The 21,063-nt window shown below is 49.9% G+C and overlaps 1 protein-coding gene across 16 annotated transcripts in view; it reads left to right on the top strand.

Moving 5' to 3' along the window:
• Positions 1-21,063, top strand: part of LOC309622791 (prolyl 4-hydroxylase subunit alpha-2) — a 75,919-nt gene that overhangs the window by 47,202 nt on the left and 7,654 nt on the right. For 8 of the 16 annotated variants that reach the window (XM_082378954.1, XM_082378941.1, XM_082378950.1 and 5 more), the window contains 12 exons: positions 179-275; positions 568-719; positions 3,485-3,622; positions 7,104-7,343; positions 8,631-8,824; positions 9,608-9,784; positions 13,606-13,676; positions 13,913-14,012; positions 18,191-18,244; positions 18,355-18,423; positions 18,793-18,858; positions 20,628-20,696. In XM_082378954.1, coding sequence (XP_082235080.1) covers positions 179-275; positions 568-719; positions 3,485-3,622; positions 7,104-7,343; positions 8,631-8,824; positions 9,608-9,784; positions 13,606-13,676; positions 13,913-14,012; positions 18,191-18,244; positions 18,355-18,423; positions 18,793-18,858; positions 20,628-20,696 — 1,427 coding nt within the window. Of the gene's footprint in view, positions 1-178; positions 276-567; positions 720-3,484; positions 3,623-7,103; positions 7,344-8,630; positions 8,825-9,607; positions 9,785-13,605; positions 13,677-13,912; positions 14,013-18,190; positions 18,245-18,354; positions 18,424-18,684; positions 18,745-18,792; positions 18,859-20,627; positions 20,697-21,063 lie in introns of all 16 variants that reach the window. The other 8 variants (XM_082378945.1, XM_082378942.1, XM_082378943.1 and 5 more) reach the window with 4 other exon arrangements.

Genomic DNA, 21,063 nt, shown 5'->3' with positions numbered 1-21,063 from the left:
GGGCCAGGACCATACGAATGTCTAGGTCTCATTTAACTCTAGGGCCCCATGATCCCAAGAGAGTTGATATGCCCTTAGCCCAGGGGGCTTGCCTCTGAGCTGATGTTTTGTGCCCCAAGTTCGGGAGCTGGATGTCCCTCATCCATTTCTTACTGGCCCTTTTTTCTCTCCCTTGCAGGGCACATGACAGACCTGATTTATGCAGAGAAGGACCTAGTGCTGTCCCTGAAGGAGTACATCTTGGTGGAGGAAGCCAAGCTCTCCAAGATTAAGAGGTGTCTAATGTCCTAAATCCCTACACCCACCCTGAGCCAGCCCTCCTCCCCCACACCACCCCCCCACCCCGCACCAGAACCCATCCTGGGTGCCCATAAGAGGAAGCCCGTGAGGGGGCAATGTGGGGCTGGCCTGGAGGTTACTTCATGCCAGTCCCCCAGAGTAGCTAAGTATGTGGGCTAAGGACTCACTGCTTTTTCCTTTTTAAATAGAGACCCCCTGAATCTCACCAGGAAAATTACCCTAGGTCAAGATCCGTGTGTTAACCTTCCTTTTTCTCTGGTTCCGCAGCTGGGCCAACAAAATGGAAGCCCTGACCAGCAAGTCAGCTGCTGACCCTGAAGGCTACCTGTCCCACCCTGTGAATGCCTATAAACTGGTGAAGCGGCTAAACACAGACTGGCCTGCGCTGGAGGACCTTGTCTTGCAGAACTCAGCTGCAGGTGAGGGACAGTGAGCAGGTGGTTGGGTGAGCCAGTATGTCTGTGTGCTGGCACCTGGGGAGTGTGGGTCTGAGGCTGTCCTGGGTCGGGGTGTTGGTGTGCACGTGCAGTGTGTGAACATGCAGCCTGCCAGTCCGGTGGCTCTCATCTCTGTGGGGACCTGGCAGTTGTCTGTCCTTGCTTTTAATATGTTATAATAATCAGTTCTTGGGGATTCCCTAGTGGTCCAGTGGTTAGGACTGCGAGCTTCCACTGCAGGGGGCACGGGTTTGATCCCTGGTTGGGAACTAAGATCCTGCATGCTGTGCTACGTGGTCAAAAAAAAAAAAAAAAAAATCAGTTCTTGCCTTTTCCTAGTGTTTTTGGGTCCCTTTTTTTTTTTGGTAGTGACTTTTTTCTAATTATGCTTTAGTAATACATATTTATAGAAACATTGGAAAACACAAAAACAATCATATAAGAAAATTACAGTTCTTAATCCAATTGCCTAGTGATAATCACTGTTAAAATTCTAGTCTTTTTACACATGTGTATACATTTTAAAAAATGGAATCATACGTATATATTGTGGAATGCAAACTTATTTGCTTTGAGGGACCAAATGAATTAACAAAAGTAAGATAAGTGGGCTAAGTGGTGGGACCAGTGCAAGCTGGGGAGCACGGGCCTCATCTAAATTTATTCCCATTCATATCTTTTAGAAAGAAAACATTATCTGTTGGCAGACTTGTGACATAAGCATATACTGTTTTCCTGAATTTTTCAGCTTCTCTATATGTCCTTTAAATGTTCTTCTGCAACATGGTTTTAATGGCTGGACAGTAATATGTCATACTGGTGTAGTGTAAAACTGGTCAAGTCAGTGGATGTGGAATTGTTTCCAGATTATCAGCAATCTTACACATATCTTTATGCCCATCTCTGATTATTTTCTTATGATAAATTCCTATAAGTGGGATTTGCAGGTTAGAGTATGAACTTATTTAAAGCTTTAACTGTGCTTAGTCTTTTACTATGGTAGTACTTTCTATGCTCTAATATTTTCCTCTTAGCAGGAGATGGTGGGGCAGGCCTGGAGGTGGGCCCTTCTGATTCCAGCCTTGAGCCCAGCCCCGCTGGACTCACTGTCTCTTCTCCCTGAGTTGGAAGTGCTGATTAACTTCAGACCCGTTGTCGTCTCTCGGGCTGAGGCGTTTTAGCCCTTAATGGCCAGACTGGGCTGGGCTGGGCTGGGAGCAGGGTGGCCTCTGGGCAGGGATTGGTGAGCTCAGCTGGGCGGAGCTGTGCCCAGTGAGCTCACTGCCTCCAGAAGCCACGGCTGCCTTTCCCAGACCCTGCCTCCCAGCCTGAGCCTGTAGCTCAGAACTGGCTGTCCTGCCTGCAGTGCGGGAGAATAAGCCTGCCCATATGATCTTCTGTTCTCAAGTCTTGTTCTTCATACCCATCCCCCGCCGTCAACATCTGGTTCTTCTGGAAAACCTTATAATTACCCGGAGGGAGACAGGACAGCCCCAGTCAGCAATACGTTGTTTTCACCTCTTTCTTTCAGAGTTCTTTCCCCTGAAATGGGGAGAGGGGGAGGCAGGGAGACATACTAACAATGTGGTTTTTTTCTGGAAGCATTTTTTCCCCCTGGATTGTAAACTCATAGAGTCCCTGACCATGCAGCCGTGAGGAAGACAGGGTTGCAGCATCTTGGTCCCTGGGTCCCCAGGCAGGGCTAGAAGTGGGTGTTTGAGCCTGAGGTCGTGGGAGTAGGTGGCTATGGGTCCTGCTGCTCTGGGGAAGAGGCCAGAGAAGAAATGGCCTTGGACTTCCCCTTCTAATTCTCAGCTTATGAGCACAACTGAAGCCCCTGAATCAGCATGGGAGGGCCTGGCCTCCACCTGGAGTCCTGAGATTGCAAGAGGTGTATATCTTGCTTTACAACTAGGGCTTGGAGTCCCCAAACAGCTTCCTTGGGTGCTTCTGTGCTCAGGGGCTCTCCCAGGCTCCAGGCTGTGGTCTTGAGCACCACAATTGGGGAACTCATGCCCTGAGCTCATTGTGGGTCTGAGTGGTAGGAGTGCCCTAGTAAGCAGAGCAAGGCCCAGTGTGGTCTCTCAGGGGAACCATGCCGGGCTTGTGCAGCCCCACCTCAATACTGGCCTTGGTCAGATGATTCTCCAGTCCCTAATCTTGGCGTGGGGACAGCACCAAACACCTCCAGGACTGTCATCATCACCTTTCTGGATGATAAGGGCCAGTGGTCAGTAATGAGTGGCCAGCTGGGCTCTCTGAGTTGACCACTTCTGTCCCTTGGGCTCTTTAACCTGAGATGTAGGCTAGGAGTCTGTGATTACCTGGCCAGGCTAATAATCCTAGATCAAGGTTTTCCATGTGATTTGTTTTTCACTGAGTGGTCAGCACGTCCTCCCTGAGTCCTTTCCTGTGTCCCTGTCAGTTACCCTCGCTGTCCTCTTTTCCTTCTATCTCCACGCCAAGACTCTCAGATTCCCACGTGTTAATTAGTGTGAGGGGGCCTTTCTCTTCATTTCCAAATGAGCAGCACAGGCAGTTGGTACAGTGAGGAGTAAGAAAGGGGAGGTCTCCCTGGACTGGAACCATCAAGGAGGGCTTCCTGGAGGAAGGGGAAACAGCCTTTGAGGGAAGGGGCAGGGAGATTGCACTAGCCAGAGACCCTCCGGTGGGTGCCTGTCTGGTTCCAGGTGAAATTCTGTCCCTGGATCAGGGTAACCTTTTGTTCTCACTTTCTCCTTTGGAAGGCTTTATTGCCAACCTGTCAGTGCAGCGACAGTTCTTTCCCACTGATGAAGATGAAACGGGAGCCGCCAAGGCCTTGATGAGACTTCAGGACACATACAAACTGGACCCAGACACAATCTCCAAAGGGGAGCTTCCAGGTAACTCACCACTCCAGACAAAGCCTGTCCAGCATGTGTGTCTGCTGTGGTGTATGGACAAGGATGGAGCCACTGCTGACTCATGGTCTCTATGCTCAGGCTCACCACGACCTCTGGCTGTAGTTCTTTCTTGGGTTTCCAGTTGGTGTTAGTCCTCTATTCCCATGACAGCTGTCTCCCCTCAGCCCCTGCCCCACCACCTCCCTCCAGTATTAGCCCAGGCCTGTCCTCTCTCAGCTCAGAGAATGCCGAGGTTGCTGCTCAGGACCTCCTTGGTCTCTGTCCCCAGGGCACCACTCAGGTCTGCATCCACACCCACTTCTATTCCCCACCCTCCGATTTCTTCTTGCCTAAGACTGATCTCTGGACTCATTGCCCCATGTCCTGTGTGCCCTCAGTTACAGTCTCTGTCCCTGTTCATTCTGTGTCCACCTCTCTGGACTCTTCCCCCTGAGCTCACACACATGCTCTGTTCTTGCTCATCTTACAAACCCCTCCCTCAGGACCCAAGGCCCTTTTGAGTCTCTGCTGCTGACTGATCTCTTCTCCCTCCTGGCTAGGCAGCTGGAGAGCCATCCACACTCTTTCTCTACTTCCTTGGTTCCTGTGTCCTCCTGAACACACAAAGTCTGGCGTCTTTCCCCCCCATTGGCCAATCCTGCCCCTGCAAGGTCACCAGTGGCCACTTGGCTGGTAAAGCCAGTAGACAGGTTTCAGGCAGAATGTTCTTTAGCTTTTCAGCAGCATTTGGCACATTGATTGCCCCATTCTTCCTGATAGTCTCCCCTCCTTTGAATTCTGGGACACTGGTCTTGGCTGTTTCTCTTTTGGCTCCTCTCTCTCTCTCATTTTTTTATAGGCCCCTTTTCAATTCAGTTGTCTGCCTCAGTATGTTTATAAGAAGACGTGTTGGGGTTTGGTGGCTATTAAAGGCCAATAAACCCAGGGATTCAGTTAGACTCCATTAGAACTTGGATGCCACCTCACCCGTGGGGACCCTGTAGGAGGCACAGCAGAGGGAATCACAGTGAGGGGGAGGGATGCACTGTGTTGTTGGCTGGTCAGGGCCTGGAGCCTTGGTACTGAAGAGTCCAGTGAGCCAACAGGAAGGAGTGTAGACTTCTCCTTAATCCTCACTCAGTCAGGTTTTGGACCAAGCCAGGCCTTGAGGCCAGAGAGAGAAGGTGGCTTGGGGCACCTGCAGGATCTCTTCACCCTGTAGCTGTGAGAATGGTTGGTGGGAGGAGAGAGCCAGGCATTGACCTTTTACATTCAGTTAACAGACCCATGCATATCCTGGAGGGGAGATGAGGGGTGGACGGGAGTTGTTCCCCCAGGATGCCATCCCTACCTGGTGTCTCCCTAAACACCTTCTCCAAGTGAGCCCAGCCATTTCCATCACTCGAGGTATCACCTGTACATGGATGACATCCAGATCTGTGTTCCCTGTCAAGGCTTGTCTCCTGAGCTTTCAACCAGTGCAGGCAAATGGCTGTGGGACATCTCTACTTGGATGTTCCATGGGCTCCTTAAAATTCACATGTCCCAAACTGAAATCCTCATCCCTTTTTGAACCGTCTACTGTCCTTCCTCCTTACGTCAGCAAAAAGCTCTCCATCCACTGGCTGCTCTGGATTCTACCTCCCTACAATGTCTTTTGTACTTGGAGGCCCTGACTCCAGCCTCATGGTCACTTCTTTCTCAACTGGATTATTGAAATATTATTCTAACTTATTGTATACCTCCAGCTCACTCCTTAAAATCACCTTCCACGTGGTCTTAAGCACATATCTTTTTACATGAGTTCCTGATCACAATGTTTAACTTTTAGGGCTAAACCAAATCCCTCTTAATGTGTGGTCTTTGTGGTCCTGTGTGGCACCATCTCCTTGGCTTCCTTGTCTGTTGTACTAAGCTTTGCCACTGCTCAGCTTCTTTGTTCATCCCACAACCGCTGCAGGAATACCTTTACCCCCTTCAGCTGGGTTTCATCACGTGTGATTGCCCTTCAGCCCTCAGCTCTGCTGGCATTCTCCAGGGAGCACTCTCTAGGGAGCAGACTTTCAAGTTGGCTTCTGGGAAGGATGCTGAGTGTCTGGGAGCCATTCTTGACCTTCTTGGTATCTGTGAGACATGTTGATAATAGCTACTGATTATTACCACTCTGGGGAATTATAGGAGACATTTTCATATGTTGTCTTGTTGAATTCTTGGCGCAAGTCCTCTAAAACTGATGGTATTATCTCTATTTAGAGATAAGGGACTAAGAATCAGAGAGGCTACGTAACTTGTCCATAGTCACACAGTTGTGGGGTGCCATAGTTAGGCCCACACAGACCCTGTTTTGTCCAGCTCACTCAGCTGTGTTATACTGCCTCCATCAGTGTTCAGTTTCTCGGCCTACAGAGCCAGAGATCCGTGGAGGTACGTGGAGAGTGAACAGGGACTCAAGGACCTCCCCACCCCAATCTGTGGTCTGCCTACTAACTCTGTCTTGTGTTTACTCTCCCCATTTTCCTTTCCCACATTGTCTGTTCCTGAGCCATCATGGTGAGCAACCCTTGGTCTCTGAAGCAGCCAACACATTGCAGCAGGGGTTTCATCCTGGACATCTTGGACATCAGGCAGCAAGAGCCTGCTCTGAGGCAACTCTTCCATGTCAGCCATGCCTAGGCTGCTCTTAACGGGGTTGTAGGGAAACTCCCTTGCTTTCCAGGGAGGGTCACAGCCTAAACCCTGCATCTCCCCATAGCTTACACACCACATCTCCTTTTTGACTTGAAACTCTCTTCATGGTCACTTTCCAGCGCCGAGCCAACAGCAGATGACCTGTGGTCACAGGACCTGCTGAATTGATCTTCATCAAGGGCCCCACCACCTAGTGGTCAAAGCTGGCACTGCAGTCTTATCTCTTGGTCTCCCTTGGCATCTGGCACATCACTCCTGCTCCTTCTGTTTCTTTCTCAGTGTTATTCACTCTGTCCTTTCTGTATAGGTGGTCTCTGGGGCCCTGGCCTCAGCCACCTTCTCTACTCTTTCCTGACACTATTTCTGGAAGCGATTATCTTCATCCATGGCTTTACCTGCCACCTAAGTTCTGTTTTTTTATATTTAACTTATTTTTCTGACTTTCAGTCTCAAATGGCCAGCTGCCTCATAGACATCTGCCGTGTGGCTCACAGGACCTTTATACTCTCCTGAACACTATTTCTTGGGCTTCCTCGGCTCTTCCATAACAAAGGACCCTTTGCACTTGGGGAGTCTGAGGTTAGGAGATAGGCTGTGCACCCCAGCCCGAGGCAGGGCCAGCCTGGCTGTGCTTTCCGTACTAATGTCCCTTGGAGGTGTGTGGTCTGAAATCCTGGTGGGGCTCTGCTGGGATGATGCCCCCCACCCAGGGACCCAGGCTCCCTCAATGGGGGAATCTTTCTCCCTAACCCAGAGGCTGTTTGAACCCGACTATTTGCCTCTCCTGCTGCAGGAACCAAGTACCAAGCAGTGCTGAGTGTGGACGACTGCTTTGGGATGGGCCGCTCGGCCTACAACGAAGGAGACTATTACCACACAGTGCTGTGGATGGAACAGGTGCTGAAGCAGCTCGATGCAGGGGAGGAGGCCACCACATCCAAGGCCCAGGTGCTGGACTATCTGAGCTATGCCGTCTTCCAGTTGGGTGACCTGCACCGTGCCCTGGAGCTCACCCGCCGACTGCTCTCCCTTGGTAAGGAGGTTCTAGGGGAAGGGCAGATGCAGAGGGGGAGGTAGCAGGGGAACTGGTCACCCTGCTGGCCACTACCTGGCTGCTCTCCAGGGACTGAGCCAGTCTGACCTGCCGCCTAGCCACTGACTAATGCTTTGCTGCTTTCAGGCCCAGTCCAGCTGCCAGCTAGCTCTTTACCCACTGAAGTTCTGGCCTTAGCCCTTGCCCAATCACTGATGGATACACTCAGGCCTATGGCACCCGTGGCCCTACACATGGATTCCTATTCCATTTCCAAACAGGAATCCAGTGCTGCAGTGCATCTGCTGCTATGTAGGGTGGAGCCTATACTGCGTCAGGAGTAGCTCGAGAGGCAAGCTGTATTTCAGGATTGCTGCAGTGACAGTGACCTGACCTGTTAGAGGCCTGAGGTCTAACTGGTGGACTTGCCATGGCTTTGGCGATTTCAGTTGTCCTGTGGTGTTAGACTGAAGGGGATCAAAAGCACTGTGTCTTAAGAACCCATTTGTTCCACCTGTTACTAATATATGGGATATCATAGTCTGAGATTTCACAGACCAGCAAAGACTTCCTTTCGCTGCTCCTTTTCATGGGCCTTGGGTCTGAGGCCAGCTAGTGTGAATGTCTGTAAGACGGATGTGGGAAGAGAGCTTTTTGGACTCTGTTGTGTTAGTAAGAGCCTTGTACAGGGAGTCAGGACACCTGGATTCCTCTTCTGAATAACCTAACCTTAATCTCTAACATCTTTGGGCCACAGTTTCCTCATCTGAGGGGTAGCACAGTAATCCTGCCAAGCTTGCTCCTTCTTGTTGTGAGGCCCACAGGACAAAGCTGTGGGAGTGTCATGTGGCCCTTCTTGCCACCGGTGTTTCAGCCTGCCTTCTAGCTGTGGCCAGCAAGTGGTGTGGTCACCAGTAGTGGATGTACTCCAGGGGACGGCTGTCACTAGCACACAGCTACGTGGGGAGGAGGAGGCAGAACTCTGGCCTGCTTCTGTGGACCTGTGTCCTTGGGACTTCCAGGGAGTTCCAGAGGAGAGCCGCGTCGGTGGCTAAGCGTTCCCCGCGCCCCGCTCTTGTTGCTCCTTGCTCATCTCTGACCAGAGTAGGGAGAACCTCTGTTGGCCTTTCCTCTACGACCAGCGAACCCTGCTTAGGTGCTGTGGAAGGCAGAATGCTGCGTGCGAGTGAGCTGCTGGGAGAGAAAACCACTTACAGAATAATTTCTCTAAATGACCTAACAGATGTTTGTGGTTTCCTTTTCCTTCTTGTTCTTTGCTTTTTCTAGACCCGAGCCATGAACGAGCTGGAGGGAATCTGCGCTACTTTGAACGGTTGTTGGAGGAAGAAAGAGAAAAGATGTTATTGAATCACACAGAAGCTGAGCTAGCACCCCAGGAAGGCATATATGAGAGGCCTGTGGACTACCTGCCCGAGAGGGATATCTACGAGAGCCTCTGTCGTGGGGAGGGTGTCAAACTGGTGAGATATGTGGATGGGTCAGGGCCCAGGCTGTGGACCTAGACTTTGGCTCTGGACAGGCAGATCTGAGGAAGATGTTCCTCTGTCTGTAGGTCGTTTTCTCAATTCTTGATAGCATCTGCTGAGGCTGACATGTGGGTGTGCTCTGAGGTATAGGACAGGAGACTTGTCTTCCCTGAGGTCCCAGGCAGAGTTTCAATCCTCTAAGTTATTACTGAGCTCCCCTCCCCACCCCAACAGGCCAACTTCTACTTGACTCACTATTCTGAAGAAAGCCATGAGTGTGGATGTGCCTTGGGCCCCCACGGAAGTCATGATCTCTAGCAAAGACAAGGCAGTTGCTAGAGCTTGGTATGGGGTATCACTGGCCTTTGAGAGCCCTGGGACCCCTGTGCTTCCTCAAGGAGGCTCAGGTGTGAGACAGTCTCTCGGTCTTCTCCATGCCCATGTCTGCTTGGCTCCCACTGGCTCCTCTGTCTAGAAAGACTTCTCCCCAGCCCTAGCCCTCCTGACCTACTCACATCTCTGTGAGAGGGGCCAGGGATTACACCCTGCCACAGGACTTGTCAACATGAGGTATTCTTGGGAGAGAAGAAACATTGCATGATTTGTGGGGTATCGTTTCATGCCAGTCAAACTGAGGGGCTTTTGTTTTCTTCTCTGGTGAGGCGGGAGGGAGTGGCTGCTGGACATGGGGTGTGAGGCCAGTGTCTGCAGCCAGCTAGCCTGGGACTGAGGGTTAGGACTCACTCAGTTCAGGGCTTGTTGCTCTGTGCTCCCCAGACACCCCGAAGGCAGAAGAGGCTTTTCTGTAGGTACCACCATGGCAACGGGACACCACAGCTGCTCATCGCCCCTTTCAAAGAGGAGGATGAGTGGGACAGTCCACACATCGTCAGGTACTACGATGTCATGTCTGACGAGGAAATCGAGAGGATCAAGGAAATTGCAAAACCCAAAGTAGGTGACTCTGCAGTTCCTTCTTGGGCCACTCACTCCTGGTACCATGGGGCAGTTTAGTTGCTTACCCGGCTGGCCTTTGCTTATGTGTTGCATGAGTCCACTGTCGGGTACTAAGGTACTACAGACTCAATTTGACCTTGAGGGTTCATAGTCCAGTGGCGGAAGAAAATTGAGGGAACCAATGTGGACAGACAAGGGCTGTGATAGAAGGGCACACTGGAAGCAGGGCAAGCCCACAGTGAGAAGTGTCACCTCACCGTGTTGGGGGCTGGTCTTTGGGCTAGTTTTTAGGAAGTTATGCCTTGGGGCGCTGCCAAGCTGGGTCCTGTGGGTTTCCTGATTAGGATTGCAAAGAAGTGATTGACTTGGAGGAGCACAAACATCTCTACAGTATTGAGTCTTCTCATCTAAGAGCACTCTGGGTCTCTCTATTTATTCATATCTTTAAAATTTTTCTTCACCTAAGCCCTGCACTTTTCTTGTTAAATTTATTCCTAGGCAGTGTTTTTTTTTTTTTGTTATTGTAACTTCACAAAAAACTGTTTCTTTCATCATTATGTTTTTACTGGTTACATTATTAAATTAGTTTACTATTATGTACTAAACTATTGATTGTAAAAATATATTTCATAGTAGTAGCTAATGTTTACTGAGTTGTGAAGTGTGGCAGGCCCTGGTTTTGTTTTTTTGATGAATTTATTTATTTTATTTTATTTTTGGCTGCGTTGGGTCTTCGTTGCTGTGTGCGGGCTTTCTCTAGTTGTGGTGAGCGGGGGCTACTCTGTTGCGGTGCACGGTCTTCTCATTGCGGTGGCTTCTCTTGCTGCGGAGCATGGGCTCTAGGCGTGTGGGCTTCAGTAGTTGTGGCACGTGGGCTCAGTATTTATGTCTCACGGGCTCTAGAGCGCAGGCTCAGTAGTTGTGGCATACGGGCTTAGTTGCTCTGCAGCATGTGGGATCTTCCCGGACCAGGGCTCAAACCCGTGTCCCCTGCATTGGCAGGTGGATTCTTAACCACTGTACCACCAGGGAAGTCCCGGCAGGCCCTGTTCTAAGTCCTTAACATATGTTAACTGCTATGTCTATTTAGCAGGCTCTGTCATCATCTTTGTTTTACCTGCAAGGAAACAGTTGTGGTGCAGATCACAGCTACTTGTTGAACTCACTTATGCTTCATTTGGTTTTTAGCTAATTATCTTGGGTTGTCCAGATAGTATTAGCATCTGCAAATAAGAAAAATTTTGTTTTCTCCATCCTAATAGTTATAGTTCTTTTGTTTTTGGTGTCTTGTTGAACTGCCCAGAGCTTCTAGAGCATTTTTACAATAGGAATCTTTGTCTTGTTCCTGAATTTCATGGAAATTCTTTTGGTATTTCATTGCTAAGTATGCAGTTGGTTGTTGGTTTTGTATATATTCATCATGTTATAAAATTATTCTTCTATTTCTAGTTCATAAAAGATTTTCTCCTTTTTGACATCTTTCAAAGGGAACTACTTTCTGCCATATCCCCATCCTTCTCCTATCACTGGTGATTAGAAGGGAGGATTTAGCTGGAGATCCTCTATTGCTCTGCTCCTAATAGAATTGTAGAGGCCAGGAGGCCCAGCACTCCTGGAGAGATCTAAAATAGGTTCCTATCCTAGGCCCTGGACTGTATCTTGGAACAACCTTGGCTTGAGATACTAGGACATCTACGGCTCAGAGTCAGTTCTTAGTGTCATTGATGTCGCTGAGGGAGGGTCTAGCCAGTGTGTGTGGAGAATGGGGACCAGAGACCCCCCCCCGCCCCCCCGCTTCCATTCCCTGGACCAGCTCCAGATTCCTCCCGGAAAGAAAACTGCTTTCTTGGCTGTCAGGTGAGAGAGGCACTGTTGTGCCATAACCTCCTGAGAGAGTTCTCCCTTGTCTCTCCGACCAAAGCACTAAAACATCTCTGTGTGTGTGTGTGTTCATGTTGGGTGCATGTGTGCACATGGGTGTGGCTGGGCAGTGTGGGCAGGGAGGAGCATGTTGGGAAAATTTGTCTTTGAACAGAAGCCGTGTGAAGAGCCAGACATGTTGGCTATTACAAGCTGACCTCTCCTTTCCGGAGCCTGTGAGGGACAGATGCTATGCTGGCTTTGAAGTAGGGCGCATGAGCTTAACGTGGCCTGTGGGGAACGCCTGGCAGCTGCCTGTGGGTCTCTGGTCTGCTTTCAAAATAGCCCTGTCTATCCCTGGGAGCAGAGCCCCAGCTGCCCAGAGCCTCCCTGTGGGTGTCAGGCCAGTGCTGCGGCTCACATGTTTGGATGGGGTCTAGCTGCAGCTGCAGTTGTCATCAGGAAAGGACCGTAGATATGATCTCAGGGAAGCTCTCTGCTCTGGGTGCAGTGCCATCTTACCAGAATGTGCTGCAGCAGCTCGTGTCCAGGTTGGTTGATCTCACCTCCTGGCCAGTGTTCTAGTCCATCCACCCCCTCCATCCCTTCTGCCACCTCTTGCCCTGACCTCTCCCTTACATCCTCACTGGCCTCCTTCTTCCTGCTTTGACGCCTCCTTAGCCAACCCTCCATGATGTCTCCACAGTGATCCTTCTTACATTCAGATTGTGGTGTCACTCCCCTGCATAAAGCCGTCCCTGCTTCTCAGTGGTCATAGGTTGCATCCAGCCCAACCCCCACTTAGCTCCTCAGCCTATTCTCATCTCTTTGCTCTCAGTTCTAACCCCCAGTCATAGTGCCACATCCATTTTCACCTCTGGGCCTCTGCATCACTGTTCTTTCCCTGTTCCTGTAATGTTCTCCCACCTGGCTAACTCCTACTTACCCTTCAAATCTCAGCTAGGTGGTCCCCCCTGTAGGAAACCATTCTTGACCCTGTAGACTGAGCTCCCACAGACATTGAGCTTCCCCTCTCCCAGCACCTACCATGTTGTGCTGTGATTACCCAGCTAGTTTTCTGCCTCCCCCACTTGACTGAGTTGTATGAGGGCAGGGGCCATGTCTTGGTCACCTAGCAGTGCCAGGCACATAGTAAGCACTCATTAGGATAGTCCACAGCTGAAGCACTGGGGGCTGGCTCCAGGCAGCAGGTCCTTCCTGGGAGTATCACTGCACCGGTCTGTGGAGACTGGGGGGATACGAGGTAGGTGAGGTGGTGTGTGTGTGTGTGTATGTGTGTATGAGCGAGTATGCGGAGGTGGCTTCCAGGCAGCAGTTTACTTACTGCACCTTGTAGATTCCTTTCCTATTCTATCATCTGACCTTGCAGGCCTCCCAAGGGAGTGAAAACTGGGCCTTCTCTTTTTGTTCCTTGCAGCAGTGGGCGGCCAGCGTGGGCTGGTGCAGTAGGACAGTGTTTGGGTAGGTTTCTGGGCAGAGAAGGCTGCTGAGGTTCAGAAGGACAGTGTAGTTGACCACGTTGAGAGGCACATGCAAGATTGAGGCTCAGGTATGGCAGCATAGTCTGAATGTGGTAGGAGCAGCCAAGTGCAGGAAGGTGTGGTGGGTGGGCCTGGTGAGAAAGGGGCTGTCCAGGCAGATGGGCAGATGGACAAAGCAGACTCCATAGGCATAATTCTGCAGACAGCATGGACCTGGGAGGGAGCAGGGGCAGGCAGCAGCCAAGCAGGGTAGTGGCCAGGGTCTGATAGAGCAGGAATTTGGAGGCCCCAGACCACTGCCCTGGCCTGGCTTGCAGGATCATGGGGCCTTGGCTAGAGCCACTGACTGCAGAGCTCCTTCCCGCACTGGCCTGATTGGCAGATCAGGTCCCAGTCTCTTCAAGAAAATACTCAAGGCAAAGAATGATAAGTCTGCCCTTTCTTCCTGCCTTCCAGCTTGCACGAGCCACTGTTCGTGATCCCAAGACAGGTGTTCTCACTGTTGCCAGCTACAGAGTTTCCAAAAGGTTAGCAAAGGTGATGGTGGTGGCGGGGTGGCTGCTCACGCCCCAACTCCTGGGCCTCCCAGTTCCTATTGAAGGGAGGGTGGCTTGGCTTGTCCTCCCTGCTGGCACCTCCCCTACATGGAGCACTCACCCTGTGCTGCCTGTTAGTGCTGGCCCTGATGCTGGGGAGAGAGTGCAGAACCTCATCTAAACCTGCCTTCCCCACCTTCCTTTCTCTCCCTCTTGTTTTGGCTTAGCTCCTGGCTGGAGGAGGATGACGACCCTGTTGTGGCTCGGGTGAATCTTCGGATGCAGCACATCACAGGCCTAACAGTAAAGACTGCAGAATTGTTGCAGGTATGGCTTGTTCCTGGGACCCTGGAGTTGGGAAGGGAGTATTTCTAGCTAGATGGTCTTCCAGGGTGCTCAGGGCCAGGCATAGGGAGGCTTGCCCAATAAAGTGTAGTACCGCAGGATGCTGTGAGTATGGAGTGACCTCGTGTTGGGAAGCCAGAATTAAGTATGCCCACTGACATTCAACAATTAGCATTCAACAAATGTCAACTGAACGTCTTCTGGGTGCCCAGGTATCATACTAGGAGCTAGGGATCATTGGTGGGCATGGCAGGCCCATTTATGTCTTCTTTACTACAGAAGCTGAAATCCTGAGTTGTTTCAGGGACACCTCTAAGAGCTATAAATATCTTCATAGGTCATGGTTCTGAGTCATAGTCAAATGCACTTGGAGGTAAAGTGTTCTGTAATACATTGGTAGCATTGAGAGGCCTGGACTGGCTGGCCGGTGAAGGTGGAATGCTCCTTTCTAAGTACCCACGTGGGACCCTGGCTTCCTGCTTTTGATTTCGGAGGTGATTGTGAAGAAACATGGTAGCACCATGCTGAAAATTTTGGGTAAAGCTCCTACTAATGTGTTGTCTGTTCTGTTGAGTTCAAATCAGTACTGACCACGCTCCCTTCTGAACATCCCAACTTCTGGGTTCTGCTGTAAAATGACGACCTGAGACACTGCCAGAGAAGTTTCACTGGCATTTTTCTTGAGTCCCTTGGATCTGTCTGTTTGGCCAGAGTTTCCGTGTATTTAAGGATATAACACTTTACCTGATCAACCATGGCTCTTCAGTAGAATATTGAACTGAGATCACTTGGAAAAGATCCTCTGAACTTTTGCCTGGACACATCCAAGCAAATCAGCACTCATTTTTCCCCCCTTAGCTGTGTCAGCAATCAAAACCAATATTGAAGGTCCTCCTTATGAATTTATGTGAAGTCCACCAGAGTTTTTAAAAACATGCTGATTATCTTACAGTCCTGTGAAATTTTAATATAATTTTTTCATTTCAACTCAATTTAGTGTTGAGTTTGTAAGCCTAATTTTTAGGTAAGTTCTGCAGACAAGCACATCAAGAGAGGACTTCTGCCACATCTCCCACTTTCCTCTTATGTGTGAGAACACCACCATTTCAAGAGCGATAGGGGCTCTCCATGCCCTGGGTGCATCCCTGTTGGCTTAGTTGTGATTCATATCTTCCTGGAGCAGCTTTGTTGTTGTTGTTAAGACATCTACCACTGCATATCAGAGCCAGTGTTAGGACTGTTGTGGCCCTTACTGAGGATGATGTTCTTCTTGGTTGCTGATTCCGTACCCTGGACCTAGAGGCTGAAAAGAGTGTACAGGACCTGTGCCCCTGTTGCTCTCCTGGCTGGCTTCCTGACTGCACCCTCTGAACCCTATCTCACATGCAACCCCAGAAGGCAGCAGCTTCGTGCTTGGACTGGCTTCTCTGCCACAACCCTGGCTTCATCTTAACTGACATCTTGTCATGTTGTAACTCAATTGATGAATGGGATCTGAATGCCGCAACTCCAGTGGAGGGGCTTTTATGGTCAGGGCTCTTCTGGAAGACCTGGACCACAGCTGCCAGGAGGTTGAGACACCGTTTTTGTTTGCTTTCATTCTCTAGGAACTGTCTTGGCATTTTCTTTGCCAGCCAGCATTGTTGAAAGCTTTGATCCTACCTGGTCTGAGGATAGGAACCTGGGTTTCAGTACCTGTCTCTCTGTGCTCATTCCACATTCCACGCAGTGTGATACAATGCCTAGGCACCAGCGACAGCTTTCTCACCAGAGTCCCTACAGGCTTCTGGAAAGGAACTGGTTTTTATGCTATCTGTTGACACTCTTTCATCTGTAGTTGATGTGTTTGCTATAGAATATTTGGAAGAAAGGGCAAAAGAGGCTTTCTTTTGAATTGGATGAGGGCCTAAGAGTGGAAGAGATGCTACATTGCCAGAATTCTTGAAGATTGAAGACACTTCTGACTAGATGTCTCAGCCTCACCAAATAAGTGATTTCTAATCATTTTTTCCCCTTCATTCTGACCGCAGTATCATAAATACCCACATTTTTCAAAGGACTGATTCTTCTACTTTTGTAACAAATGAATACCTCCTCCCAGGAATCAGTTTTGATGTACAGTTGCTTGTTATTAAAGGTATGGGTCTGTGGCCTGGAGTTTTCCCAGATGGTGATTCTGAAGGCTGCACATCCGGAAGTTCCCGTGACACTTGCACTATTTGGGGACAGTATTAAAATAGTATAGGTACAATAGCTTTAGCACCATGATCAAATGTGATTCCCAAAACTGTTAAAAGATGAGCCAGCTGTTGACAATACAGCTTCTTTCATTATCCCCAGGTAGTGAAAGTTTAAGCACTCCATCCAACAAGTGGGAGTGTTGGAAAATGCAGTCATACCCTGCTGCTCCAGCAACAAGCAGCAACTGAATTTTCCTGAGTGCACTGGCAAATTGATCACAGTCATGTTTAAAATTTTCTTCAAGTTCTCGACTATAGTGGATCCAAAGAAAAAGCATTTGTAATGTCACTTCATCAACTGCTCTAGAACTTCCCTCCTTAGATGAACCTCCAGGCTTAGGGTCACCTGCTGACCTCCTTGCACTAGACCTCCTTGCACTGTTGATAGGATTTCTAGCTATTTTTGGTGTGGGAATCTTTTTTTTTTTTTAATTTTAAAAAAAATAAATTTATTTATTTATTTTTGGCCTCATTGGGTCTTCGTTGCTGGGCACGGGCTTTTTCTCTAGTTGCTGCGAGCAGGGGCTACTCTTCGTTGCGGTGCGCGGGCTTCTCATTGCGGTGGCTTCCCTTGTGGAGCACGGGCTCTAGGCGCGCGGGCTCAGTAGTTGTGGCGCACGGGCTTAGTTGCTCCGCGGCATGTGGGATCTTCCCTGACCAGGGCTCAAACCCGTGGCCCCTGCATCGGCAGGCAGATTCTTAACCACTGCACCACCAGGGAAGCCCCTGGTGTGGGAATCTTGAAGGCTAAAGCAGTATATGACAGCATATTTTCTCACTTGATTCTGATTCTTCATATCAACATTTTTATTTTTTTGGACACCGAAAAATTATGCTGCCGAAAATCCACATTTCATCACATTCGATAAATACTGTTTTCTACTCCAAGAGGAGGATTTTCTCTCTTGTAAAGCTCATGCTTCCTCTCTCTCCCTCATGTCCATGGGTCGCCATTATTGCCAGTTTTGCAGCATCTTTCACCTGTTAGAATCGCCAAAACGGATATACAAAATCAATTTTCTGAGGACTAATAGTTGAACTCCAAAGGTGTTTATGGTTTCATTAAGACACAGTAGCCAAGTGTTCCCAGATGGACATTGGTGGTACCATTTGGTACATAAGCTTTCATGTCAGATTCTGTATTTTGTCTTGAACTTCATCTCTCATCTAGCTACTGAAGCTAAAATAACCATTGTGATTTAGGACTTATACTGTGCTGATAAATTGTTCATAAAGGCATTTATGATTTCTAATCTAATTAGTGACACCTGAGGTGGCTCAGGCCCTATTCCAGGTCCAGGCTCCCACTGGGGGCACTGAGGTAGAGCAGCAGTTTTGGTCCCCCTGCAGCCAGCCGCCCATTCCCTGCTGCTTCACTTGGATGCAGAATTACTCTGTGCAGTGTACCACTGTGAGATGGAGTGGGATTTGTTTGTCCTATTCAGCCTGACCAAGAAGAGCTTCTGGGGCATGGTGACAGAGGTGGCAGGAGCACTGCCAGGCACTGAGTAGCTTCCAAACTAGCATTAAAAAAAACCCCAATCCTGAATTTGTTGTTGGCATTCTTCTGGATTACCATCTCATTATCTTCCAAATAATCAGGGCCCAGGCCGGGGCCTGCCTCAAGGAGGGCTCGCTCTGCTGCTGTCCAAGTGTCCCTGAAGTGCTGGAGCTCCTCCACAGTGGCCATCTGCAGCTTGCCCATCTTTTCCTTTTTGGGAAACCACATTTGTGCTGCACCCTTCCTCTTGGACACAGCTGTAGACCTGTTTGCAGCATTTGTTCTGCCCATACTGGGAGGGGATAGTTACCCTCCTTAGAGAGGCTGCTCTTGGGGGTTCTGGTTGTTACCTAGGGAAATGGGCTGCTTCAGGGTGGTTCATGCTGCTAACAAAGTCCAATGCTGTTATTTCCCACCAGGTTGCTAATTATGGAATGGGAGGACAGTATGAGCCACACTTTGACTTCTCTAGGGTAAGGCCCAAATCACAGGTGCTTTCAAGGGCTCTGCTGTAGCTGGTTTGAGAAGGCTGGAGCTTTCAGGAGCACTGTGGCCTTCACATCAGGCCCCCCTGCCTCACCAGGGCCCCCTCTTTGTTGCTGGAGAAGCCCAAGTCCAGAGCCAAGTGCAGCCCGACTGTTTCCCCTGTGAGGTCAGGAATGGTCCCCCTGGCCCAAGCCTGCCGTTCTTTGCCCTGACTCTAAAGCAGAGGACCTCACTAGGTTTCTGTGAAAGCTGTTCCTACCCCCCTCCCCCATGCCTGGCCAGGGTTTCCTTTGCAGCCTTGGCTCCTGGTCCAGGCCAATATATGGAATACACACTTAGTACCTTCCCTTGACCTTTTTGGCCCCAGTCCTGTGGGTGGCGGGTGAAGTCAGTTGCAAACTCGGGTGAAAGTTGTTGTCTATTGCAGCGACCTTTTGACAGCGGCCTCAAAACGGAGGGAAATAGGTTAGCGACGTTTCTTAACTATGTAAGTATTGGGTACAGGCCCACTGTTTACTCTCACTTAATTTTATAGAAGGATGAGCAAGATGCTTTCAAGCGTTTAGGGACGGGGAATCGTGTGGCCACGTTCTTAAACTACGTGAGTATGACGCGTGCAGCGTATGGGCCTTAAGGGGAGCCTGGGTCCAGAGTGCTCTCTTATATTCACTCCTGTCAGAGCTGATAACACCAGCTGTTGCTTGATGGCGGGGCCCTTCTGGCCCTCAGCGCCCTTCTTGGCTGGAATAGAGAGTTGCCCTTTGTTCCCATTTGTGTGCTTCCCCCAACCCCTGTGACTTTTATATACCTGGCTCCTATTTGATGGCCCAGAGCTAGTCTGGACTTTTGGGATGGGTGTCCTGGAGGGTTCCCTGCTTGGCAGCAGAGTGAGGAGGTAGCCTGGAAGTGCTCTTAGATGAAGCTGCCTTCGTTTCCCCAGAGCTCAGTGGCCTGCCTGCCTGCCTGCCACCTGCTGCCTGTACTCCAGCCACAGGCTCTTGGGTTTACCTCTCACACAAGGAAGAGTTTCCTCTCCCCTCTGCTGAGAGAGCCAGGTCTAGAGAGGCATAGAAGCTGTCAAGTAACTTAGAGACAGAAGCCTGTGTGCACTTTTCCCTTTGGTGTCTCATTTAAGTTTTTATCGTGTGGTTCTTATGTGCTGGGGACTGCCGTGAACATGCTGGTGAGCAGGACAGCATGTGTGGTCTCTCTTGGGCTTACGGTCCTAATATGAAAGACTTACTTTTAAACATAGGAGAGGTAATTGTTTAGTTACCATAGTGATAAGTGCTTTGAAGAAGTAGTGCAGCGTTGGGGTTCAGAGAAGGCCTACCTTGGGAAGTAACATGTCCGCTAAGACTTGAAGATTGAGTGGAAATTAGTTGGTGGAACATGATTTCTGGTAGAGAAGAGAATGTGTGGAGACCTGGAAGAGGGAAGGAGATTGGGATGTTGGAAAAAGAGAAAAAGGGTTGTGTGTCTCAGAGATAGTGCATTAATCTGGGGTGGCTAGAGGGAGAGGCTGGTGAGACTGCCAGGACCTTCAGGTTCTAGAAAAGAGCCTGGATTTGATCCCCACTCTGGTGGGAAGCGATCAGGGGTTTTCATCTTATTCATTTACCATACGTCTGTTGGGTTCCTTTCAGTCTGTCTGGTATGTGTCCTGTGGAAATATTTTAGCTCCACGTTTGATTACATTACAGGCAAAAAACTTGAAGTAAGAGACAGACGAGAAAGTAGTGGTGCTTTGGGCATGAGCTGAGGCACGCTCTGTGGGCATGAGTGCAGCCTTGCTACTGTGGATATTGTGTTCCATTTAGTTTGAGGTTTTACTGTGGGAGAAAGCAGGCCCTCTGGAGACACAGTGCCCTAGCTGGCCCTGGGGAAGGTAGCTGTTCTGGGAAGGTGAGGGTCTGACTAGAGCTGCACGTTACTCAAGCCAGAGAAACAGAATCCATAGTTGGGACCATAGATGGTGTTAGAAGCTGCAGGGAGCTCCTGGTCAGGGCAGCTCACAGGGCACAGTGGCTTAGGCAACGGCCGGCCTGGATGAGGATAAAGGGGGTGGGGGTCAGTCAGGCATTTTCCCAGTACAGACTCAGATTTTTCCCACTTGAGGGCAGCCAGGATATGGGTATCCTGCAGGCCTACATCCCTCCATGGCATGGAGACTGTCCTGATGAACCACACAGATTAAGCAGGGTTTAGGGAGGGGCATGGTGTGGGAAGAGCCTTTCTTGGCCAAAAGGCTGGTGGTGGAGTTGCTCATGCTCAGAGGAGGGCGATCTGCATACTTTGTCATGTCCTTGGTGGCTCAGTTGCTCTGAGAGCATTGAGTAGAAGGGCCAAGCTCTATCCTTGTATTCCCAGATGAGTGATGTGGAAGCTGGTGGTGCCACTGTCTTTCCTGATCTGGGGGCTGCACTTTGGCCTAAGAAGGTAAGTTCTGGTTCTTGTGCGTCAAAAGTTGAAGTGCAGGACTCAGACCTCATCCATGTCTCCTAGTCCCATTCTGTGGCCTGCTTGACTATCACTTTGAGGGGCCTTAGCCCCTTCCTGCCTGAACCCTGACCTGTGGTCTCAGCTTCCATCTGGGGAGATGGGATGGAGAGGGAAGTCCCTTCAGGGCCAGGTGGGATTCCAAACATCCACGCTACCATGAAGGGTAGATGCTTTTTGGGGAGCTTCTCTACACTGGAGTCCCAAAGCCCTGTGCCCCTGGACATGGGAAGGTGAGGGTGTTTCTGCTTAGGGAGGGCTCTTTGGTACTCGGGGTCAGATCCTTGAGCCCAGTATCTAAAGGTGT

Source organism: Balaenoptera borealis (assembly GCF_965194805.1).
Source record: "Balaenoptera borealis genome assembly, chromosome: 2".
NCBI lineage: Eukaryota > Metazoa > Chordata > Mammalia > Artiodactyla > Balaenopteridae > Balaenoptera > Balaenoptera borealis.
The sequence above is the reverse complement of the archived record's forward strand: the minus strand, read 5'-3'. Positions and strand labels throughout refer to the sequence as shown.